Source organism: Staurois parvus, unplaced genomic scaffold, assembly GCF_062004578.1.
Source record: "Staurois parvus isolate SC_StPar_1 unplaced genomic scaffold, SC_StPar_1.0 ptg000303l, whole genome shotgun sequence".
NCBI lineage: Eukaryota > Metazoa > Chordata > Amphibia > Anura > Ranidae > Staurois > Staurois parvus.
The window spans coordinates 4182269-4209332 of record NW_028318099.1 but is presented as its reverse complement, the minus strand read 5'-3'; the positions used below and the strand labels follow the sequence as shown (position 1 = coordinate 4209332).

The window sequence follows — 27064 nt, the reverse complement described above, 5'->3', positions numbered from 1 at the left end:
ATGCTGGAGGTCCCTCCCCGTCACCATTTTTCTCTTGGTATCAGGAAAACTTGTCAGAATTGATTCATACTGACAGCAGAGGAATGCAGCAGCACACAGAAATTATACCTAGAGCTCTAAATTAAGACAAGTACACACTCTAGAAGGATATGCTTTGTTCATATGCCATGTCTGAGGTTTACAACCACTTTAAAATACTATCCACCTGAAAAATTCCATTAACTGAAAACAAGCTGATGATACCAAGTACTAATGGGAAAGTAATTCGTGCTTCTAGTGTCAGAAAGCCTCTAATGTTTATTCCAAAACACTCTGAATCCATTGTCCCTTGCACAATATTGACTGACAGTACACTGAGGGAAAAGGACATAACCTATCAATCTTTCTAGTTGCTGGGATATGCAGTTTTGGGAGCAGCTTCAACATAATGCACATTCATTACAGGCGATGTAATGAATGGTCCACAATTTTAAAGAAACATAAAAGTTACTCTGTAGTATCTTCTTTTATAAACTTTTAGGACTATATGTAAAACATTTGTTATGCGTATCTGACAAACATACGCACATTCAGCTAGAAATCAATGTATTTTCCCTAATATAATAGTCCCTATATATATATATATTATACCTAGTGGCCATAATGCATTTTTTTCCATAAACACTCAAATTAGAGGGAAAAAACATATTATGGCCACTAGGTGGTGATGATGATATAGGAACTACATACATTAAAAATATAGCAATTTTCATTCTAAATGTGTGGATGTTTGTGTATAAAACAGTTGTTGGGCAGATGTGACAGACTCCTTAGAGGCGAAGTTCACCTTTGGAACATGTTACACCCGTATTTAGGGTGTAACACTGTGAGGGCACTGATGAGCACTCTTGTAGTCTACTGACACATCCTCCAGCTTTCTAACAGAAACTCCATACATAGGTATGTGCAACAAAGCTGGAGGATGTGTCTGCAGGAGCCTGACATTGCACTCACAAGCCACTAATCGAGGGTGCAATGCTTTGCAAGCCTCTATAGGAAAAAGTAATAAATGCACATTTTATTTCTGCAAAAATCTGTGCATATATCTCCTAGATTGTAAGCTCCAAGGAGCAGGGCCCTCAAATCCCTCTTGTATTGAACTGTATCGTTACTGTATTGTCTTCTGTTATATTATAAAGCGCTGAGCAAACTGTTGGTGCTATATAAATCCTGTATAATAATAATAATATAATATTTTTATCCTGACAGTTGAACTTTAAAAAATAAAAACTATGCATCTACAATCACTTAGAAATAACAACCATGTCATACTTGCTTTGTACAATGCTTTTGCACAGAGCAGTCACAATTCTCTTCTTATGGTGTTCCCCCCCCCCAGTGCTCCTGGCCCTTCCCTGGTCCACATAGCAAGCCCCCGGCTCCTCCCTCACTGGCTTTGATTGACATCAGCAGGAGTCAATGACTCCCACTGCTGTGTCTGAACCAATGAGGAGAGAGCAAGCTGAGAAAGTCTCTGCTCTAATGCACATCACTGGATCGAGAGTGGGGTTAGGTAAGTATAAGTGGGGGGCTTCTGCTTGCAGATGCTTTTTTTACCTTAATGCAGAGAACGCATTAAGATAAAAAACCTTCAGCCTTTAGAACCACTTTAGCCTTAAAGTGACACTAAACTCTATTCAAGTATAACGTTCTGTTAGTAGGAAGCTACGCTTGTTCTCCATGGTATTGCTATGTAAAGAATCATAGCCACCCTTTCTTGCTTGCTCCCAAAATGAACTAGGGACTATGGACGAATAGATTTGTATTATGCATAGACTGCAACTAATGTGTAATTCTTATTCCAAACAAATGGCTGTGAGTCAAAGAAGGATAAAAAAAAGGTTTGGGAGCCCTCAGAGGATGTTGCAAAGTGGCAGAAAAACAATACGTTGTCACCCTGGGATATACAGGCCTGCAGCATTAGTTGACATGTCAATGCACAGCACACCAGCCAATTTACTTTGACTGACATGGTTGCTAACCATTGAAAATTATTGTGTGGGCCCTGAAAATAAGTTGTCTGATCTATCTGGAAATGGTGAAGCAGAAGGCAGGATGTTCCTTACGAGAACCTTTAGGTAGGACAAATAGGGACTCTGTTGTGTGCACAGAAGCTGTGACTGCCAGGTAGACCCTAATAGCCCTACGAAACATCTTGGCAGTGTAGGGACATTTCCTTGGAATTTGTTCAAATGGGATAGTGGGAGGGTAAGACTTCCATGCAGTGGAAAGTAGAGACCACTTTGAGTAGAAAAGAAGGTCTCAATACCACACTGTCCCTGTGCAATACAAGAAAAGGCTGCCAGCTCAGAAATGCTTCTAACAAACATAATGGCTACCAGAAAGACATCCTTACATGTGAGGTCTCCCAATGGGATATCCCTAATTGACTCAAAGGTAAGGGGGTGTCTCTGAAGTAGAGAGAGCACTAGGTTGAGATCCCAAGGTTATACAGGGGGTCAGAATTGGGGCACTGATATGAGCAACTCCCTGAATAATAAGTCATGATTAGGGATTGCAAAGAAAGAGGTTTCTGGAAGAGAAAAGATGAGGCAGAAACGTGTACCCTAAGGGTACTCAGGGCCATCTGTTGATCAAGACAAGTTTGATGAAAGGCCAAGATACAAACAACAAAGGAAAGGGAGCAAAGCAAGCCTTGGATGTACAATTGAGAATTTTGCAAGAGGTAGATTTTCTTGTTAGTAAGGCAGGGATAACTAAGCAAGAGGTTTCTGGAAGAGTAAAGATAAAGCAGAAACTTGTACCCTAAGGGTACTCAGGGCCATCCTTTGATCAAGATGAGTTTGAAGAAAGGCCAAGACACAAACAACAAAAGGAACGGGAGCAAAGCAAGCCTTAGATGTGTAATTGAGAATTTTGCAAGAGGCACTTTTTTTTGTTGTTAGTAAGGTAGGGATAACTTAGTCAGAGATACCCCTAGTCTTCGGGACTTGGGTTTCAACAGTCATGGGCCATGGCATTAGAGCCAGTGACTGAGGAGCAGGGAGAAATAGGGGACCTGTATGTCTGGTCTGTTTGAAAGAGGCCAAGGCTGGTCTTCCAGGAGTCAAGTATGTCTGTGTACCACGTCTTTCTGGGTTAATTTGGTGCAATGAGGATCACCAGAGATAACTCTCTTGGCTCTAGGAGATGGCAGCTTAAGACGTCTATCTGCCAATTGTCCAAGCCAGAAATATGGAAGTCCAGAGAACTGGAATGTGAATTTCAACTTAGGAGAGGATCAGATTTGTTTAAGGGCAGCTCAACTTCTGATAACTCTTGATAGTTTATGTATGCAACTGCTGTGCAATGTGACTGCATCCTGACTTGGTGACATTACAGAAGAGGGGTACAGTGTTGTAGAATTAATATGATGGCTTCCAGTTCTAGAATGTTGATGGGGAGTCTCCACTCTTCATGGAAAGGAATGAATTTCCCTTCTCCAGGGAAGCATTGGAGATCGACCATACCAGGGAGATATTTGTATGGCTGGACAGATGCATTGGACAGTTCAGAGAGTGGATCTGTTTGTTCCATAATGTAAGCCCAGAACTTTCAAGCAGAAACATACTGAGGGGGTCCTTTTGGAAGGTGCATCTGAGGTTCCCTCTTAACATAAAATGTGCCCATCAGAGTGACTCAACATAAAATAACGGCACTCTGATGGGCACATTTTATGTTAAGGGGGCATTCTGATGGACACATATGTTAAGGGGGCACTCTGATGGACACATTTTATGTTAAGAGGGCATTCTGATGGACACATATGTTAAGGGGCACTCTGATGGGCACATTTTATGTTAAGGGGGCACTCTGATGGACACATTTTATGTTAAGGGGGCACTCTGATGGGCACATTTTATGTTAAGAGGGCATTCTGATGGGCACATATGTTAAGGGGCACTCTGATGGGCTCATGTTATGTTAAGGGGGCACGCTGATTGGCACATTTTATGTTATGGGGCACGCTGACGGGCACATTTTATGTTAAGGTTCACATATGTTAAGGGGGCACTCTGATTGGCACATATTATGTTAAAGGGTACTCTGATGGGTACATATTGTGGAAAGGGGCACGCTGATAGCCACATGTGATGAAAAGGGGCACTTTGATGGGAACACCTGATGTAAAGGGGCACTTTGATGGAGACGACTGATGTAAAAGGGCACACTGATGGGAACACCTGATGTGATGGGGACACCTGATGTAAGGGGTCACTGTGATAGGGGAAACTTACTGTATGCAATGGGATACTATGATGGGGACAACTGATGCAGAAACCTGATGTCAGTGGGTGCGTTGTTGAGTACACCTGATGTAAGGAGATCCTCTGATGTCATAGCACAAACCTGAGATTTAGATCTTGGCCAGAAGAAAATTACAGTGACTGGACCTCTTTGAATCTTAATTCAAAACTCCTGGTTAATACAAACATCTTAATTCTAGATCCATGGAGGGTGAGGAGACAGTCTAGCAAATAGGCATGATTGCAATTAATGGCTGCAGGGCTAGACCTGAAAGTATAAAGGAGGCCTTGCAAAATGTGATGTGGAAGACTGAGGTTTTGCCTTTCCAATGACAGAAACTGCAATAACTGAGGTGCTGACTGTGGCAGTGTCTCTGTAGCAGAAGGGAGCAGGAAAACATGCTGTGTGCATTTTTCAGCAGATAAGACAGGCAAGAAGCCAGCAAGATAGCAATGAAGCCTGCCACGCATATCCAGACGGTGACAAATTGTGCCAAATTTAAAATTACTTATGGAGCTGAAAACATTAGAGACAAGTATAACAGGGAGTCACACAATTAAGTGAATAATTCACAGTTTCTGTCTCTGTATCTGCATTACGAGCCAAGCACTGTGGGGTCTCTCTTAATAGCTAGGAACCCATCAAAAATACAGAGCAATCCTATATAACCTCATCCAACCTCATCCACATTGCTGGGCCCATTATGGATCCAGGCTTTGACTGTCATGGTGAGCAACCCCCAAAGGTGACTTCGGGGTCTGGGAAACAACAGAGATGGACCATGGCCCTGGACCTGTATTGCACCCTGTGGCAAACTATACACATTGCATTTCATGCCAAGGTGAGTGCTTAATGCAGAATCCAGTGTCTAAAGTAAACATTACAGGCTGGCCCCAGTGGTGTCTATGGTCTCCAAGGTCTAACAATGAGGGCTATCAAACCAGAAAATGCTATATAACCCATGGCAATAAGCAGTCAGATCTTGATAGAATTGTCAGAAGAAGAAAGGACTCGTTAGAAAAAAAAAATCCTCCGAAGGAGGAAAAAATTGAAGTCTCACTGAATGGGTGAGGGCCTAGCAAGTTTTTTTTGCCAGTATCCAACAGCCTGCATATAATCAATGGTCTATAAATACAAGCCCTGTTTCCTATACTGTACAATTAAGATATCAATATTTTATCTGTGTATTTAGTCGTTTGCCCAAAATTCAACTTTGCCTAGCAAAGTGCTGTGAATTAAACCCATTCCTACCTCCTCCTCCTAAAGTCTATCCATGTTAATCAAACCTTATTAGTAGTGTAAATTGCATAGATTTTTGGAAGATTTCCTACCTCTTCCGTTGTAAAGAAAATTACATGTAACCAATCAGGCTTTGATGAACCTATAAAAGCCTATTATGTACTTCCATCTTAGTCAATGTATTTTGATGAGAACATCTGACCCTGCCAGGCCATAATAACTATGTTCATTTACCTCCCTTTTTTGGATATGTTTTCACATATATACTATTTGCCAGTTACTGTATATAACTCATATACTAAAAACTGATTTTTTTTGGGGGGGGGGGGGGCTTGCATTATACAGTATATTGCACACTTCCAGACATAGTCTATAATGACCACCTAACAGAACATACATCCTTTCACCATAAAGAGCGATTTATATAAACAAGTGAGTCAAACTCCATTTCCAAATACATATTGGAATTGGCTTTGAAAGCCATCATTTTGTTTTAATAATGTTCTTCCTTTTAATTACTGTACTGCTGGCTACAAAATGAGTATGTTGTTTTTATTAAAAGAAAAAATAACTGCTAGGAAATTGGCAGCTACAACAAAATATTATCGCTTGGAAAACAAGGTCATTTTTATAATTATTTATTGTGATGGAAAGTTCTTGCCAGAATATCTGAATCATGCTTCATTTAAAGGTATAGTCCACCTTTGTAAAAAACAATACTAATAAATGTACAAACAATGTATTCATAAAAATGTGCAATTTTTACATTTGTACACTAAATCCTGAAGAGCATTACAACAATGTGTAGTGTGTCATGGACTCAATGAACAGGCACCTACATTGTTTACTCCCACCATATAGAGGTACAGACCGTATGTTTTTGGGCAGGAGGAAGTAAACAGTGGACTACAAATGCAGTGTTAGTGTCGCGCGATCTACAAGTCCTTCTGCCCCAGTGGCAGATGGGAGTTGTAGTTTTTCTATTACCAGATCCCTGTAAAAGGATGACATGGCTCTATGAACAGAACCATACAGTGCTGCGCTAAATGCAAAACAAAACACATTTGTGCAAGGATAATCAATTTATGTAAGTGTGTGTGTGTGTGTGTGTGTGTGTGTGGGGGGGGGGGGGGGGGGTCGAGGGAGGAGGGTTGGGGTGTAACATGAAACCGGGTATTAAAAGTGGGCTATGCGGTTGCAACGCTACATGTGTAATCAGCAAGATGTTTGAAGCCCCACAGCAGATCCTAATGAAACTGTACATATACAAAGCATTGGTGGGCCAGAGTCTAGGCAGCAAGCTAAAGGGACAGCACCAAAACTTGGACTTAATTCACTTTTTTCCCTTTTTTTGCTTTGTGCTTTAGAGATACGATTCATAAAACTTACTGCAGTTCAGGTTCCTTCCTTTTTCTGCAGAAAAACTGTATGGGCATGCACTACGGAATGTGCAACTTGCACTGTTAGTCACCAAAATCTGCTCCTGCTGATATCTGTAATCAGTGCCACTAATTATTCCCCACCCCCCGCATCTCTTCCAGCCCTCTTCTCTCCCTTCCACCAGCTGAAGCTGCTGTAGGCAAAGGGGGACTGAGTTCAGAATGAATAGGGGACAGTGGGGGGCATCTGGTAAATATGTCCTATTTACTAGCCCTTTCCTTTTCTGAATGAATACAGTGATCGATCAGTACCAATTGCACCTGTGTTCATTCATAGCTGAAGCATAGTAAACTGTGATTACTATGCTTCAGTTTGTGAACAGGAAGTCTCTGTACAAAGCACTTCCTGTTCATTCATCTACAGTGCAGCTGAGGATGCAGAGAAAGGGATTGAGGAATATGTTTCTCAAACATGAGACATCAGGAATTTGTTAAGACCCCTGATATTTCACCAGAGGCCCCCTCAACAGAGCTGTAAAAAAAGTAAAATAAAATTGTAAAAAAAAATAATATATATATATATATATATATATACATATATATATACAGTTGTGTTCAAAATATTAGCAGTGTGTTGAAAAAAGTGAATAAAGCTTAAAATCCTTCTAATAGCTTTTATTTCCATACACACAAATGCATTGGGAACACTACACATTCTATTCCAAATCAAAACATGAAGAAAAATATCAAATTTGTGTTGTTCCTCTAAAAAATTTTTTTTTAAAAAAGTGAATATTAGACTGTTCAAAAAAATAGCAGTGTTTGTATTCTTCTTTACAAACTCAAACATTCACTATATAAACTGAAAAATGTTTGAAGATTTTGCTTTCCTTTGAATCACTTAATTAATATTTAGTTATATAAGCACTGTTTCTGAGAACTGCTGTACATCTGTGTTGCATGGAGTCAACCAACTTCTGGCACCTGTGATCAGGTATTCCAGCCCAGGATGATTGGACTACATTCCACAGTTCTTCTCTATTTCTTGCTTTTGCCTCAGAAACTGCATTTTTGATGTCACCCCACAAGTTTTCTATTGGATTAAGATCCGGGGATTGGGCTGGCCACTCCATAACGTCAATCTTGTTGGTCTGGAACCAAGATGTTGCACGTTTACTGGTGTGTTTGGGGTCGTTGTCTTGTTGGAACACCCATTTCAAAGGCATTTCCTCTTCAGCATAAGGCAGCATGACCTCTTCAAGTATTCTGATGTATTCAAACTGATCCACGATCCCTGGTATGCGATAAATAGGCCCAACACCGTAGTATGAGAAACATCCCCATATCATGATGCTTGCGCAACCATGCTTCACTGTCTTCACAGTGTACTGTGGCTTGAATTCAGTGTTTGGGGGTCGTCTTACAAACTGTCTCCGGCCACTAGACCCAAAAAGAACAATCTTACTTTCATCGGTCCACAAAATGTTGCACCATTTCTCTTTAGGCCAGTCAATGTGCTCTTTGGCAAATTGTAACCTCCTCAGCACATGTCTTTTTTTCAACAGTAGGACTTTGCGGAGGCTTCTTGCAGATAGCTTGGCTTCACATAGGCGTCTTCTAATTGTAACAGTACTCACAGGTGACTTTAGACCTTCTTTGATCTTCCTGGAGCTGATTGTTGGCTGAGTCCTTGCCATTTTGGCTATTCTTCTATCCATTCGAATGGTAGTTTTTCGCTTTCTTCCACGTCTTTCAGATTTTGGTTGCCATTTTAAAGCATTTGCGATCATTTTAGCTGAGCAGCCTATCATTTTCTGCACTTCTTTATATGTTTTCCCTTCTCCAATCAACTTTTTAATCAAGGTACGCTGTTCTTCTGAACAATGTCTGGAACGACCTATTTTCCTCAGAATTTCAGAGAGAAATGCACTGTAACCAGCATGTACAACATTTGCTGCCTTCCTTCCTTAAATAAGGGCAATAATTGCCACCTGTTTTTCAAAGAATGAATGACCTCACTAATAGAACTGCACACTGCTATTATTTTGAACATGCCCCTTTCAATTAGTGAATCAATTACACAGAATCAGCAGCATGCATGTCATGACTGTTGGGTCTGTTGGATTTCTATTACTCTACTACACCTGCTAGTAAATTATATGCCATGTAGAAATATCATTTCTACCAAAAACAGTGATTGATCAGGTTAGTGATGTCTGACTGCTATTATTTTGAACACAACTAATATATATATATATATATTTATTTATTTATTAGGGCTTTGCTCTCTGAAGAGCAATTTGTGTTCACATCGTTCTTCAGAGAGCATCCAACTGTTTACCACCACCTGCTTTAACCCCTTGCATAGCAGTGCTATGCATAGTGCCGTGAAGCAAAGCATCGCGGGTGCAGCACTTGTATACTCCCAACCACCGCTTCTGCAGCTAAAGGGGTAGTGGTTGGGGGGCAGTAAAAGCACAGCTCAACTGCAGGGTTTTAAAGCCCCCCAGCGTCACTTGTAAACAAGCCCTGCACCCACACGCCTGTCAAATTAGAACCTGCACCCACACGCCTGTAACCCACATGCCTACACCAGCACACCTGTCAAATTAGGAATTGCTTCTACATAATGGTCTCATTTTTTAATGTACACATATATATCTGTTTTTTAATATACATACCATTTTATTTATATGTTTCTCTGTATATTTTTTGTATTTGTTTAATAGCCCTGAAGGAGGGAGAGTCTGTTCTCCCGAAACACGTTGTCTTGATGTACTTGTCATTACTCTCAATAAATGTCTCTAAATCTATCATAAAAAGTGCATTCTTTTGAACATCGGGCACTCCTTTTTCTATTATTCCAAGGATACGTGTGGAAACAACCTTAAGGCTGTAACAGAAAGGCAGCAGCCCAAACCCTAAGAGGGTTTACCGCCAGTATCCACCATTTTTGCACAATTGACTGGAGGGACATCTCCCTACCTACCTACGCAACTATCCACCTATGGCCAGTGACTGATCCTGTCAGTCCAGAGCAGTCCTCAGCACAAACAAATTAGGAATTGTGGCTGTGTTCATACAACTGTTTTTTTTCCCCATAGTGTAACACAGGCTGGTTGCACACAGCTCCAGCCACATAAACCACTGATTCAAACTATACAGGCCACAGTATCCATGTGAATGAGCCCCAAGATCTCATTCACACACAGAGCTTTATTTATTAGGTCAGTAAAGTTTTATCTGTTAGATTTAGCAAGAATCGTGTGCGTTATGTTGTGTTAGTGTCCCTAATAATTATCATTTGACAATCGGTTGCTGCTGTAACAATCTATGATCACATTTGCAGCACGTACATGGTTACGCACAATTAATCGTAGACTGCTCTAGGACCACCACTACGCTAGAATGATCAATTATTATCTGCTATACCGACCAATATCCCCAGCAATGACAACAGATACAAATTCCAGTCACATGGCTGAAAACAATGATTGTTACATGTTAGTGAATTGAGCTTATAATCATGTAGTAGTCAGTGGACAAATTAATGTCATTTTTACGAATTAATTATGGTAATATGTGGTCAGTTGTAGATATTTAGTTGTACAAATGCAAAATTGCAAACTAACAGCCCCTATAGTCTGGGCCTGTAGAGGAAATGACATGTCACTGGTAGCTCTGCGAATACACTATGGTATCTACAAATAGCCATTCCAAGATATGAAATAATGTCTCCAGAAATGTGTAGACTGCTGGTCTTTTACCCACAGGACAAGCAGATAAATTGTGCACTATTCAACCGTGCAAGAGCAATGCAAACAGACATAACGAAGAAAAGTAAAGCCATTCTATTATTTGATAATCTGTCATCTAAGACTCAATCATTGTCTGTATCGCGCAGATGCTGATTATCAGACAGGTTGGTATAAACCTGTCAAACCTGGTGAAGATCTGTCTCTGTATTAGTAACTGATTAAATGTCACTGATTGAAGGGAGAACTCAGTCACAATAAAAATATAATCACAAACTTACATGTCAGGTTAGGTGGACTTGCTTTTTTTATGATTGTGAGTGCATGTTATGGTATACTGATCAGCTTTTTTCAAGTAACTACTGCTGATACAGAGAGTTAAAGTGTTACTAGACCCACAACAGTAAAATCAGCCTGTATGTGCTGTAAAGCAAGCTTGTTATACTCACCGAGGAACTTACAGGGTTAATTCTCTACATTGTGTAAAAAGGATATTTGTTCCTGTCTTTTCTGATCCTCCCCTTCTTCTACTGTCCCCATTTCATCTGCTGACAGAACAGAGCCTTGGGAGCAAGCTGCACATGCTCGGTTTAGTGTGCATTGCTAGAGAGTTTTTTCTTTTTCTTTGGAGGGTGCATGTGATCAGCACAGGGCTGATCAGCGCTGTCCAGAGAGAGGGATTCAGGGGTCCTCCAGCCTCATAGGATGGTGAGAGGAGAATGAAAACTCCTCCTACAAGGTTTAATTAGTGCTCTGCTGGACACTGATAGAAGTCACATGACTGCTCTAACTGCTGATGAGAAAAGGTATTTAGCAGTTTACAATTACGAAATAATTGCATATCCATGTTTTGTTTACTGTGGGAGATCAGATATAGTGAATTCAGGGTCCTGGGTTTAGTAACATTTTAACCTTTGCATAGAACCACACTGTGTGTAATGGCTAATTTGTTGTTGGGGACATACAAACTTAGGATGCTGCCAGAAATAGGTTTCATTTCCTGCCATTCTATATGTCTATATTACAAAACCCACAAAAACATAAATACGTAATGTGATATGACTGCAAGATGTTTTTCTGACAATTCTGCTTTACATGATACATATGTTTCTAGTGCTGCATGAAGTTTTGTGTAAAGTTACAAGTTTATTGAGAAAAAACAGGAAACAATATGTCATTCTTAGATTGTTATATGCTTGAACCTACATGTACAGCAGCTACACAGCACGTAAGTGCAGGAGTAATCACACCTGATTTACAAGCACAAATCACTGCAATTATGGGTGTCATGCCAAACAATGGCAAGGTGCATATGATGTCATCTACATCAAGAGATGGTCTTCTGCACAAACAGGTCCACACACCCAAACATGTCAACACAGCCTTGGAATATTTCAATTTGTCTTACTTACTATATAATTGTTCTCAAAGAGCTCAGACTGTCAGTCCCTGAGGCCAGGGAAAAGTCTACTATTCAGAATCTGAAATTCTCTTTGACACATTTTAAAGACCTGTGTGAACTAAAGAATATCCTGAAACACAGGGGTGACGTGCTAACATCAGAGGTCTGAGCTTCATTGTCTCAGTCCTTGTTTGACATTTACAGTCATCATTCTCATTTGTGGACTTGGACTGGCTGCCATCAAAGCAAACTGTAAACTCAGCGACACCCTTGCTCATGTATTCATTTATATGAAACTCAACTGTTTTAACTCCACCTAAGCAAGGATTTCGTAAGTATAAGGCAGCCAACTGTAGAGTTCAGTCAAATCTAAGTTATTACACATTACTGTTCCTTGCACCAAGATATTAAAATAATTCATTTTCACAAATGTGCATTGTATGCTTTGTTTGATGTCCAAAATGACTAACCATGTACATCTGTTCATGCAGTAGATAAGTATTACACAGTAGGGGATTATTTACTAAAACTGGTAAGTGCACAATTTGGTGCAGCTCTGCATAGAAACCAATCAGCTTCCAGGTTATATTGCCAAAGCTTAATTGAACAAGCTGAAGTTAGAAGCGGATTGGCTACCATGCACAGATGCACCAGATTCTGAGTGCACCAGTTTTAGTAAATCTCCCCAGCATGTACCTTGAAGGAGCAGTAGTATTTGGATGAGAAAACATCAACATAACATGACTATCTTCTAATCCAATCTATTATCCATGGGTGTCTGCTGCAGTATTAAAGTGCCTGAAGACATTGCAATCCTCACCTGACCCTGCTAAAAACAGGAACATCTTTTTGGGATGGCAGAACAATGTCCATGAAAAGGCATCTCTCTTTTAATATGTATGGAATAAATGGCAAGATTCATATTGCTCTTCAATCTGTCTACAGCATCATAAAATCTCAGTGCTGACAACCTTGGCATATAAATCACCAATCCATGTTTGTGTACGTGACTGAAGTATGCAGAGTCAGATGGAGCACTAATATTTATGTTGGCACTACTGCCAAAGACAGATTGCACAGACAGGCAGTGAAGCCCACAGAAGCAAAACCAGATTTCTAAAAATGCTTAGAAACAAATGGCGACCTGACAAATGCCAAAATTGCCAGATTGCGGCTGTATTTCCCCTCTTCTGTTTTAAGGTACACGCGTTTTCCATATTGATGCTTACTAACGCATTTTCATTGACGTTTATGGAAAAGCATGTGCATGCATAGGTGAAAATTTTGCTTGAAATCTTATTCTAAGTAGATAATACACAAGTATAGCCCCTCCCAAAGAAGTCCTACTATGATTTATCATTTTCCCATTTTATCTGTTCATTCACTAGAGACAGACAATGAAAGTGAAAATACCTGTACTTCCTATTGTGATAATATACAGCAGCCATTTCCATTAGATTGTAAGTTCTTATGAGCAGGGCCTTCTTAATGTTCTTGTTTTGTTATTGTATTGTAAGTGTACTGTCTCCGTCTATATTGTAAAGCCCTGTGCAAACTGTTGGAGCTATATAAATCCTGTATATTAATAAATTCCCTCCACGACTACAGAGCCACCCCAGTCCTGACGTTCCTTTACAGGAGAGGACTGCTGGAGTTCATTACCGCAAAGGATAGCTAAATGATGATTAGGAGCATAAAAGATGACCAAGAGGAATTTTTCTGTACTTGCACCATTTTTAAAGGGGTAAAACATGGAGACATGTGCATGTATTGCAGAGATGTACTGAATGTTTGTTTTTATTTTGCCAAGACATATGAGCGTGAAAATGCAAATCAGACATAACAAAGAGACATATTACCATTATGATGATGAGACATGTAGGAAAAAAAAAAAAAAGTACAATGCATTGTGTAGATACCGTCAGGTAATTCACCCACTGACATCTTATAATTCTCAGAACACTCTGGTGGTAACCCACCGGCAATTACTTTTGTATGTGCAATACTAAAGGATGGTAATGAGTTACCTTATGTTTGAACTTATTGGAGTTCTTGTTCTCCTTCTTATTCAGGTCAATAAAGTAATGTGTAATCCGTTCCTTGGACTTAGAATCCATTTCCCAGGATATCTTGAAGGAGTCGCATGTAATGTTGCTTATCTTGATGTTGTGAGGGACGGGTAGCTCCTCCATTTCTGCAATGCCGCTGTCTTGCGATTTATTCCCTGCAAACAAAACATGTTATTATTCATGATGTCTAAATGTACCTAGCCAGGAGGCCAAATCACTCATCTTAAACGTACTAAATTATATTTTATTGCACTGTGGAGCTTGACAGCCCATCAGGAGGGGAATAGCCTAACTACCCAGTGTCACACATAAGATTTACACTTTTACTTTTCAGTAGAGGTGGAGGGCCAACTGTTGCAATTTACTTTTCCATCACCATCACAAAGCAATATTTTTCTCCTGTTATTTGCCACTTGAAGCACTTAAATTACAGTAGCTCTTTTTCCTCTCCTACATTACCTTGTCTTAATGTTTGTTTTTTTTGTTTTCCATTTACTGTGACATGTATTCCTTAAACTGTACTACTTTAATTTACCAAATACCCCCTATAGTAAATCATACTTCCCCAAATTCAGTTTAATACAAATGAGAATGTGTCAGAAAACAATGCAAATAAACGAAAATCAAATGCAAGCTAACAATGGAGCTATAATATCTTCAATGGGTCTACAGAGAACTTAGCACACTGGTCTTTGTGTTCCTCTGACTATTCTCCTAACAATGTTGAGGATCCATCTCCTACTGTAATAGTGAGTTCCTTGGCACACTACATAATAACCAGTGGTCTTCATTATATGTGATTGATGACATTACATTTGTTCAACTTTGAAGGGAACCAAACACAACTAAGTGTACGCAGTAATCTAAATATTCAGTCTTAAAGTATTATTGTAACTGTGCATTTTATCAAAGACTTAAACATTTCTTCTTATTTAGGTTTGCTTTACTTTGCCTTAGTCTGACTCTACAGCTTGCGTCAGTCGATCAGATGTCACTTGAAGTCTAATAAATAAAATGTTTTTTACTCTGTCTATATTTTATATATTGTTTTTCTCTGTGGTAACAGTTAGAAAGAAAGAAATGACCAGGAAGTCTTCCCAGTGGGAAGAAAGACAGAAGTAAAAATGGAACAAAAGCAGTAACCCTTCACCAGTCTGTCCAAAGCTTAAAAAAATGGATTTACCTCTACTTTAACCCTCCTTCTATTCAGGGCCCCCAGTCAGTAACTGCCAAATGTTCTAGAATGATCACAAAACCTGGGATTAAAGTGGCCCCCAGCAAAGGGAAGTCCTAAATCCCCCCTTTGGGGGTTTGAAATGTCATGTGACCTAATACATTGAGCTGCAGAGGAGGTTGGGGATTTAAGACATCCTTTTGGTGGGGGTTCCTCGGATGATAGGTCTGAACTGTAAGAACATTACTCCAGCTTTCACTGACTAGAAGAGTCTCTGTGGCCAGCCCAATATATTTTAGTGGAAACAACCCAGGCAGAAGATGCGCCCAACTACCCTGCCCCAGTTTACAATTCACCAGGCTTATTTATGGATATGCATATTTTGACTTTTTTATTATTATTCTGGCATATTATAAATAATTTGTTCTCTCCATTATTTAGCTATACCTACTCTTGAATCAGACACCTTGGCTGTATGAGTAGGTCAGCTGAAGTCTAACTTCTTACACAATTCATTCAAAAACTGGTAAACAGTATGTGAGACCAGACAGCTATGGGACAGGAAGTGAAGGTAAATCTCTCCAATGGGATACAGCTGTTAAAATAAACTGACAGTGGTTATAACCCTCCCTTACTCTATCCAAAATGAAAAAGAAAAGGTTTGCCTATAGTTCTACTTTAACTGCTAAAGTAAATAGAGTATTTCCAGCTTCCAGGCAGATCAGCCAGGTATGGCACATGCATATTTATATTAACTATGCAAAAATATCCAACCCTACTCTGAAGCGCTAAAAACAGTACCATCTTTAAAAAAAAAAAAAAAAAAGACAATTTTGTAAAACTACATTTTTGTTCTGGTCTGCAATAGTAATCAACAAATATTAGTATAGTTATGGCTGTAAAAAGGAAAACATCTTGGCCATATGCCACAGGAACCTCTTTTGCAGACCTGAATTTGTGGCACCTGTATACACAGATATGCCCCAAGCAGACTAATAAGCACACTTTTTGTGTACCATTTATTATTTATTTTATTATAGGTACATATATAGCGCCATTTATTTACACAGTGCTTTACATATATTATACATTCACATCAGTCCCTAACCCTCAAGGAACTTACAATCTAAAGTCCCTAACTCAAATTCATCCATACTAGGGCTAATCTAGACAGAAGCCAATTAACCTACCAGCATGTCTTTGGAGTGTAGGAGGAAACCGGAGTAACCAGAGGAAACCCACACAGGCACAGGGAGAGCATGCAAACTCCAGGAAGGTAGTGCCATGGTTGGGATACAAACCATTGACCCTGGTGCTGCCCAAGCATAAGAAAGGAACATATCTGCATAGAGCAGTGTTTCTCAAAACTTTTTTTCAGTCAAGGCACCATTTAAAATTCTGCACAAATCTTAAAACACTCCATTTTCAAATGTTAAAAGCTACACTAATAGCTTTACATAACGCAACAATATCCACACATGTAGGACACCCAACATTAGAGGCGCTTTAATCTTCCAAAGAAAACACACTTTGCACACTGGTACTGACTAGTATTCCAGTGTTTCTCTTCTCTCTCAGTTTCTCTCCCTGACTCTACTAATGTGAACCAAATTCTGAAGGAGAGGGGCACACAATGGACGATGTGCAGATTTCGACATCCTCCAGATCAACTGATGACATAATTGGTTGTTAGGAGGCCAGCAGCTAGAAGGTAGTAATTAGAGATGAGCGAAGAAATGAAAAATTCGATTCGACTGATTCGGCGAATTCGTGGACAATATTCGATTCGAGTCGAATAAATTCGCTGTGAATTTAACTTAAAAAAGGGTGTTTCTAGGCTTCAGAGAGACTTAATATTAGTGCAGAACACTGTACCTTTAATTTAAATGCCCTTGGAGTCTGCTGGGGAAGAGAAATAATACTGTCAGTCAGTATGACATGCAGATGAGTGCCGTCGATCTTAGAATCACCGCACACTTCACTCATTTGGGCAGTCACGGGGCCAAAACCAGAGTGTGGAGCCACAGTGTGGCGGTGGAGGCAGCAGCAATGGGAGGCCATACAGCACCCTATGACAAAAATGGAAACCACCAGCAGTGTGAGGAGACCTGAAAGTGGCACATGGCAGAGTGTGGCGATAGAGACAGCAGCAATGGGAGGCCGTACAGGGACCCATGACACACTCTGGACCTGGCAGCAGCATGAGGAGGCGGTACAGGGGCCCATGACAGATTACGGGCCTGGCAGCAGCATGAGGAGTCGGTACAGGGGCCCATGGCAGATTACGGGCCTGGCAGCAGCAATGGGAGGCCGTACAGGGACCCATGACACACTCTGGACCTGGCAGCAGCATGGGGAGGCGGTACAGGGGCCCATGACAGATTACGGGCCTGGCAGCAGCATGAGGAGTCGGTACGGGGGCCCATGACACACTCTGGACCTGGCAGCAGCATGAGGAGGCGGTACAGGGGCGCATGACAGATTACGAGCCTGGCAGCAGCAACTTGGACAGGAGGACGTTCAGCTTCTGCACCGTCGGGTGCGTGCTCGCAAACTGTTGTCTCTTGGAAACGGATTCCAAGAAAGACTGCTGACGGAATCCGTGAAGAGGAGTAGCAGGAGAAGGAGCATCTGAACGAGCGGAATATGCCAACAAGCGACAACAGTGGCCCATGACAGATTACGGGCCTGGCAGCAGCATGAGGAGTCGGTACGGGGGCCCATGGCAGATTACGGGCCTGGCAGCAGCTATGGGAGGCCCGTAATCTGCCAGCACCCTATGACAAAAAATGGAACCCACCAGCAGTGTGAGGAGACCTGAAAGTGGCACATGGCAGAGTGTGGCGATGGAGACAGCAGCAATGGGAGGCCGTACAGGGACCCATGAGAGACTCTGGACCTGGCAGCAGCATGAGGAGGCGGTATAGGGGCCCATGGCAGATTAGGGGCCTGGCAGCAGCTATGGGAGGCCCGTAATCTGCCAGCACCCTATGACAAAAAATGGAACACACCAGCAGTGTGAGGAGACCTGAAAGTGGCACATGGCAGAGTGTGGCGATGGAGGCAGCAGCAATGGGAGGCCGTACAGGGACCCATGAGAGACTCTGGACTTGGCAGCAGCATGAGGAGGCGGTATAGGGGCCCATGGCAGATTAGGGGCCTGGCAGCAGCTATGGGAGGCCCGTAATCTGCCAGCACCCTATGACAAAAAATGGAACACACCAGCAGTGTGAGGAGACCTGAAAGTGGCACATGTTTGGGGCATGATTCATGGCGGATTTAGTCAGTTGTGTCAGGAACTGGTGGTTTGAAATCCAGACTAATCCACGCCTGATTCATTTTCACAAACGTGAGTCTCTCCACACTTTGGGTGGACAGTCGTGTCCTCCGCGGAGTTGCAATACCTCCTGCCGCACTAAACACGCGCTCCGATGCCACGCTACTGGCCGGGCATGACAGCCTTTCAAGGGCAAATTCAGCTAGTTGGGGCCAAAGGTCAAGTTTCGTTGCCCAGTAGTCAAGGGGATTGTCTACCTCGGTTGGCAGGGTGCTGTCCAAGTAGGCCTAAGCCTGTTGTTTGAGGTCCTGCTCCAGGTCCACCTGATGCTGCTGCTGCTGCTGCGGCTGGTTAGTAGTTTCCTCACTGCGCTGGTGAAGAAAGCTACTCATCATCGACTGCAGACTGAGGCAGCCGCTGCTGGTGGAGCTGCCACTGCTCCTACCACCCCACCCCTCCCCTGCTGCCATGGCAGCGGAACACGAGCGCACAGGGCCCACAGTGTCTGAGGATGGACGTTGGCGCAGACAGGCAGAGACCAGCTGACTACATAGGTGTTTTTTATAGTACGTTATTTTGGCCTCCCTCTCAGCAGGTGTGAAAAAGGCCACCATTTTTGAACGGTAGCGAGGGTCCAACAAGGTGGACAGCCAAAAGTCATCCCTCTGTCTGATGGTTATTATTCGGCTGTCGCTACGCAAGCAACCGAGCATGCTATGGGCCATTTGTGCCAAGGAATGCGAGGGACTCCCTGCCTCCATCTCCACAGCATACTGCCACGGTGCGTCTAGGTCCTCTGTCTCCTCTTCCTCCTCCTCTACCAGATGCTCCTGCTCCTCCACTCCTGTCCGCTGAGTGGAAAAACCACCCATTTCACTCAATAATTCCTGAGCACCAATGTCCTCCTCTACCTCCTCCTCTTCTTCCAGTCCTGCCCCCACAGGGGCCATGTGGCGTTGAGATCTGTGCGCCACGTCTACCGCACCCTGACCAGCCATTGTTAACAGCATTTGTTCCAGGACGTGCAACAGAGGAATGACGTCGTTCATCCCATAGTCCTGCCGACTCACGAATAGCGTGGCCTCCTCAAAGGGCCTGAGCAAGCGCAGGTGTCACGCATGAGCTGCCAATGGCTGACATCTAAGTTACACAGGGAGTACCTTTATCTGCTTTTAACATCAGGAAATCTGTGATGGCCTTTTGCTGTTCGTAAAGGCGGTCTAACATATGTAGGGTTGAATTCCACCTTGTTGCAACGTCACAGCATGAGGAGTCGGTATAGGGGCCCATGGCAGATTAGGGGCCTGGCAGCAGTTATGGGAGGCCCATAATCTGCCAGCACCCTATGACAAAAAATGGAACACACCAGCAGTGTGAGGAGACCTGAAAGTGGCACATGGCAGAGTGTGGCGATGGAGACAGCAGCAATGGGAGGCCGTACAGGGACCCATGAGAGACTCTGGACCTGGCAGCAGCATGAGGAGGCGGTATATAGGGGCCTACGGCAGATTAGGGGCCTGGCAGCAGCTATAGGAGGCCCGTAATCTGCCAGCACCCTATGTCAAAAAATTCAACACACCAGCAGTGTGTGAGGAGACCTGAAAGTGGCACATGGCAGAGTGTGGCGATGGAGACAGCAGCAATGGGAGGCCGTACAGGGACCCATGACAGACTCTGGACTTGGCAGCAGCATGAGGAGGCGGTATATAGGGGCTTATGGCAGATTAGGGGCCTGGCAGCAGCTATAGGAGGCCCGTAATCTGCCAGCACCCTATGTCAAAAAATTCAACACACCAGCAGTGTGAGGAGACCTGAAAGTGGCACATGGCAGAGTGTGGCGATGGAGACAGCAGCAATGGGAGGCCGTACAGGGACCCATGACAGACTCTGAACTTGGCAGCAGCATGAGGAGGCGGTATATAGGGGCCCATGGCAGATTAGGGGCCTGGCAGCAGCTATAGGAGGCCCGTAATCTGCCAGCACCCTATGTCAAAAAATTCAACACACCAGCAGTGTGAGGAGACCTGAAAGTGGCACATGGCAGAGTGTGGCGATGGAGACAGCAGCAATGGGAGGCCGTACAGGGACCCATGACAGACTCTGGACTTGGCAGCAGCATGAGGAGGCGGTATATAGGGGCCCATGGCAGATTAGGGGCCTGGCAGCAGCTATGGGAGGCCCGTAATCTGCCAGCACCCTATGTCAAAAAATTCTACACACCAGCAGTGTGTGAGGAGACCTGAAAGTGGCACATGGCAGAGTGTGGCGATGGAGACAGCAGCAATGGGAGGCCGTACAGGGACCCATGACAGACTCTGGACTTGGCAGCAGCATGAGGAGGCGGTATATAGGGGCCCATGGCAGATTAGGGGCCTGGCAGCAGCTATGGGAGGCCCGTAATCTGCCAGCACCCTATGTCAAAAAATTCAACACACCAGCAGTGTGTGAGGAGACCTGAAAGTGGCACATGGCAGAGTGTGGCGATGGAGAAAGCAGCAATGGGAGGCCGTACAGGGACCCATGAGAGACTCTGGACCTGGCAGCAGCATGAGGAGGCGGTATATAGGGGCCCATGGCAGATTAGGGGCCTGGCAGCAGCTATGTGAGGCCCGTAATCTGCCTGCACCCTATGTCAAAAAATTAAACACACCAGCAGTGTGAAGAGACCTGAAAGTGGCACATGGCATGAGAGACTCTGGACCTGGCAGCAGCAGGAGGAGGCGGTATAGGGGCCCATGGCTGATTAGGGGCCTGGCAGCAGCTATGTGAGGCCCGTTATCTTGCAGCACCCTATGTCAAAAAATTTAACACACCAGCAGTGTGAAGAGACCTGAAAGTGGCACATGGCAGCAGAGTGTGGCGATGGAGACAGCAGCAATGGGAGGCCGTACAGGGACCCATGAGAGACTCTGGACCTGGCAGCAGCAGGAGGAGGCGGTATAGGGGCCCATGGCTGATTAGGGGCCTGGCAGCAGCTATGTGAGGCCCGTTATCTTGCAGCACCCTATGTCAAAAAATTTAACACACCAGCAGTGTGAAGAGACCTGAAAGTGGCACATGGCAGCAGAGTGTGGCGATGGAGACAGCAGCAATGGGAGGCCGTACAGGGACCCATGAGAGACTCTGGACCTGGCAGCAGCAGGAGGAGGTGGTATATAGGGGCCCATGGCAGATTAGGGGCCTGGCAGCAGCTATGTGAGGCCCGTAATCTGCCTGCACCCTATGTCAAAAAATTTAACACACCAGCAGTGTGAAGAGACCTGAAAGTGGCACATGGCAGCAGAGTGTGGCGATGGAGACAGCAGCAATGGGAGGCCGTACAGGGACCATGACAGACTCTGGACTTGGCAGCAGCATGAGGAGGCGGTATATAGGGGCCTATGGCAGATTAGGGGCCTGGCAGCAGCTATGTGAGGCCCGTAATCTGCCTGCACCCTATGTCAAAAAATTTAACACACCAGCAGTGTGAAGAGACCTGAAAGTGGCACATGGCAGCAGAGTGTGGCGATGGAGACAGCAGCAATGGGAGGCCGTACAGGGACCATGACAGACTCTGGACTTGGCAGCAGCATGAGGAGGCGGTATATAGGGGCCCATGGCAGATTAGGGGCCTGGCAGCAGCTATGTGAGGCCCGTAATCTGCCTGCACCCTATGTCAAAAAATTTAACACACCAGCAGTGTGAAGAGACCTGAAAGTGGCACATGGCAGCAGAGTGTGGCGATGGAGACAGCAGCAATGGGAGGCCGTACAGGGACCATGACAGACTATGGACTTGGCAGCAGCATGAGGAGGCGGTATATAGGGGCCCATGGCAGATTAGGGGCCTGGCAGCAGCTATGTGAGGCCCGTAATCTGCCTGCACCCTATGTCAAAAAATTTAACACACCAGCAGTGTGAAGAGACCTGAAAGTGGCACATGGCAGCAGAGTGTGGCGATGGAGACAGCAGCAATGGGAGGCCGTACAGGGACCATGACAGACTCTGGACTTGGCAGCAGCATGAGGAGGCGGTATATAGGGGCCCATGGCAGATTAGGGGCCTGGCAGCAGCTATGGGAGGCCCGTAATCTGCCAGCACCCTATGTCAAAAAATTCTACACACCAGCAGTGTGTGAGGAGACCTGAAAGTGGCACATGGCAGAGTGTGGCGATGGAGAAAGCAGCAATGGGAGGCCGTACAGGGACCCATGAGAGACTCTGGACCTGGCAGCAGCATGAGGAGGCGGTATATAGGGGCCCATGGCAGATTAGGGGCCTGGCAGCAGCTATGTGAGGCCCGTAATCTGCCTGCACCCTATGTCAAAAAATTAAACACACCAGCAGTGTGAAGAGACCTGAAAGTGGCACATGGCATGAGAGACTCTGGACCTGGCAGCAGCAGGAGGAGGCGGTATAGGGGCCCATGGCTGATTAGGGGCCTGGCAGCAGCTATGTGAGGCCCGTTATCTTGCAGCACCCTATGTCAAAAAATTTAACACACCAGCAGTGTGAAGAGACCTGAAAGTGGCACATGGCAGCAGAGTGTGGCGATGGAGACAGCAGCAATGGGAGGCCGTACAGGGACCCATGAGAGACTCTGGACCTGGCAGCAGCAGGAGGAGGCGGTATAGGGGCCCATGGCTGATTAGGGGCCTGGCAGCAGCTATGTGAGGCCCGTTATCTTGCAGCACCCTATGTCAAAAAATTTAACACACCAGCAGTGTGAAGAGACCTGAAAGTGGCACATGGCAGCAGAGTGTGGCGATGGAGACAGCAGCAATGGGAGGCCGTACAGGGACCATGACAGACTCTGGACTTGGCAGCAGCATGAGGAGGCGGTATATAGGGGCCCATGGCAGATTAGGGGCCTGGCAGCAGCTATGGGAGGCCCGTAATCTGCCAGCACCCTATGTCAAAAAATTCTACACACCAGCAGTGTGTGAGGAGACCTGAAAGTGGCACATGGCAGAGTGTGGCGATGGAGACAGCAGCAATGGGAGGCCGTACAGGGACCCATGACAGACTCTGGACTTGGCAGCAGCATGAGGAGGCGGTATATAGGGGCCCATGGCAGATTAGGGGCCTGGCAGCAGCTATGGGAGGCCCGTAATCTGCCAGCACCCTATGTCAAAAAATTCAACACACCAGCAGTGTGTGAGGAGACCTGAAAGTGGCACATGGCAGAGTGTGGCGATGGAGAAAGCAGCAATGGGAGGCCGTACAGGGACCCATGAGAGACTCTGGACCTGGCAGCAGCATGAGGAGGCGGTATATAGGGGCCCATGGCAGATTAGGGGCCTGGCAGCAGCTATGTGAGGCCCGTAATCTGCCTGCACCCTATGTCAAAAAATTAAACACACCAGCAGTGTGAAGAGACCTGAAAGTGGCACATGGCATGAGAGACTCTGGACCTGGCAGCAGCAGGAGGAGGCGGTATAGGGGCCCATGGCTGATTAGGGGCCTGGCAGCAGCTATGTGAGGCCCGTTATCTTGCAGCACCCTATGTCAAAAAATTTAACACACCAGCAGTGTGAAGAGACCTGAAAGTGGCACATGGCAGCAGAGTGTGGCGATGGAGACAGCAGCAATGGGAGGCCGTACAGGGACCCATGAGAGACTCTGGACCTGGCAGCAGCAGGAGGAGGCGGTATAGGGGCCCATGGCTAATTAGGGGCCTGGCAGCAGCTATGTGAGGCCCGTTATCTTGCAGCACCCTATGTCAAAAAATTTAACACACCAGCAGTGTGAAGAGACCTGAAAGTGGCACATGGCAGCAGAGTGTGGCGATGGAGACAGCAGCAATGGGAGGCCGTACAGGGACCCATGAGAGACTCTGGACCTGGCAGCAGCAGGAGGAGGTGGTATATAGGGGCCCATGGCAGATTAGGGGCCTGGCAGCAGCTATGTGAGGCCCGTAATCTGCCTGCACCCTATGTCAAAAAATTTAACACACCAGCAGTGTGAAGAGACCTGAAAGTGGCACATGGCATGAGAGACTCTGGACCTGGCAGCAGCAGGAGGAGGCGGTATAGGGGCCCATGGCTGATTAGGGGCCTGGCAGCAGCTATGTGAGGCCCGTTATCTTGCAGCACCCTATGTCAAAAAATTTAACACACCAGCAGTGTGAAGAGACCTGAAAGTGGCACATGGCAGCAGAGTGTGGCGATGGAGACAGCAGCAATGGGAGGCCGTACAGGGACCATGACAGACTCTGGACTTGGCAGCAGCATGAGGAGGCGGTATATAGGGGCCCATGGCAGATTAGGGGCCTGGCAGCAGCTATGTGAGGCCCGTAATCTGCCTGCACCCTATGTCAAAAAATTTAACACACCAGCAGTGTGAAGAGACCTGAAAGTGGCACATGGCAGCAGAGTGTGGCGATGGAGACAGCAGCAATGGGAGGCCGTACAGGGACCATGACAGACTATGGACTTGGCAGCAGCATGAGGAGGCGGTATATAGGGGCCCATGGCAGATTAGGGGCCTGGCAGCAGCTATGTGAGGCCCGTAATCTGCCTGCACCCTATGTCAAAAAATTTAACACACCAGCAGTGTGAAGAGACCTGAAAGTGGCACATGGCAGCAGAGTGTGGCGATGGAGAAAGCAGCAATGGGAGGCCGTACAGGGACCCATGAGAGACTCTGGACCTGGCAGCAGCATGAGGAGGCGGTATATAGGGGCCTATGGCAGATTAGGGGCCTGGCAGCAGCTATGTGAGGCCCGTAATCTGCCTGCACCCTATGTCAAAAAATTTAACACACCAGCAGTGTGAAGAGACCTGAAAGTGGCACATGGCATGAGAGACTCTGGACCTGGCAGCAGCAGGAGGAGGCGGTATAGGGGCCCATGGCTGATTAGGGGCCTGGCAGCAGCTATGTGAGGCCCGTTATCTTGCAGCACCCTATGTCAAAAAATTTAACACACCAGCAGTGTGAAGAGACCTGAAAGTGGCACATGGCAGCAGAGTGTGGCGATGGAGACAGCAGCAATGGGAGGCCGTACAGGGACCCATGAGAGACTCTGGACCTGGCAGCAGCAGGAGGAGGTGGTATATAGGGGCCCATGGCAGATTAGGGGCCTGGCAGCAGCTATGTGAGGCCCGTAATCTGCCTGCACCCTATGTCAAAAAATTTAACACACCAGCAGTGTGAAGAGACCTGAAAGTGGCACATGGCAGCAGAGTGTGGCGATGGAGACAGCAGCAATGGGAGGCCGTACAGGGACCCATGAGAGACTCTGGACCTGGCAGCAGCAGGAGGAGGTGGTATATAGGGGCCTATGGCAGATTAGGGGCCTGGCAGCAGCTATAGGAGGCCCGTAATCTGCCAGCACCCTATGTCAAAAAATTCAACACACCAGCAGTGTGAGGAGACCTGAAAGTGGCACATGTTTGAGGCATGATTCATGGCGGATTTAGTCAGTTGTGTCAGGAACTGGTGGTTTGAAATCCAGACTAATCCACGCCTGATTCATTTTCACAAACGTGAGTCTCTCCACACTTTGGGTGGACAGTCGTGTCCTCCGCGGAGTTACAATACCTCCTGCCGCACTAAACACGCGCTCCGATGCCACGCTACTGGCCGGGCATGACAGCCTTTCAAGGGCAAATTCAGCTAGTTGGGGCCAAAGGTCAAGTTTCGTTGCCCAGTAGTCAAGGGGATTGTCTACCTCGGTTGGCAGGGTGCTGTCCAAGTAGGCCCAAGCCTGTTGTTTGAGCTCCTGCTCCAGGTCCACCTGATGCTGCTGCTGCTGCTGCGGCTGGTTAGTAGTTTCCTCACTGCGCTGGTGAAGAAAGCTACTCATCATCGACTGCAGACTGAGGCAGCCGCTGCTGGTGGAGCTGCCACTGCTCCTACCACCCCACCCCTCCCCTGCTGCCATGCCAGCGGAACGCGAGCGCACAGGGCCCACAGTGTCTGAGGATGGACGATGGCGCACAAAGGCAGAGACCAACTGACTACATAGGTGGTTTTTATAGTACGTAATTTTGGCCTCCCTCTCAGCAGGTGTGAAAAAGGCCACCATTTTGGACCGGTAGCGAGGGTCCAACAAGGTGGACAGCCAAAAGTCATCCCTCTGTCTGATGGTTATTATTCGGCTGTCGCTACGCAAGCAACCGAGCATGCTATGGGCCATTTGTGCCAAGGAATGCGAGGGACTCCCTGCCTCCATCTCCACAGCATACTGCCACGGTGCGTCTGGGTCCTCTGTCTCCTCCTCCTCCTCCTCTACCAGATGCTCCTGCTCCTCCACTCCTGTCCGCTGAGTGGAAAAACCACCCATTTCACTCAATAATTCCTGAGCACAAATGTCCTCCTCTACCTCCTCCTCTTCTTCCTGTCCTGCCCCCACAGGGGTCATGTGGCGTTGAGATCTGTGCGCCACGTCTACCGCACCCTGACCAGCCATTGTTAACAGCATTTGTTCCAGGACGTGCAACAGAGGAATGACGTCGTTCATCCCATAGTCCTGCCGACTCACGAATAGCGTGGCCTCCTCAA

General features: G+C 45.5%; 1 protein-coding gene across 3 annotated transcripts in view; it reads right to left on the bottom strand.

Annotated features, from left to right (window-relative positions):
- PHYHIPL (phytanoyl-CoA 2-hydroxylase interacting protein like) overlaps nucleotides 1-27064 on the bottom strand; it is a 172964-nt gene that overhangs the window by 46792 nt on the left and 99108 nt on the right. For all 3 annotated transcript variants that reach the window (XM_089683158.1, XM_089683159.1, XM_089683160.1), the window contains exon 2: nucleotides 14090-14286. In XM_089683158.1, the coding sequence (XP_089539284.1) occupies nucleotides 14090-14286 (197 nt within the window). The remainder of the gene's footprint in view (nucleotides 1-14089; nucleotides 14287-27064) is intronic.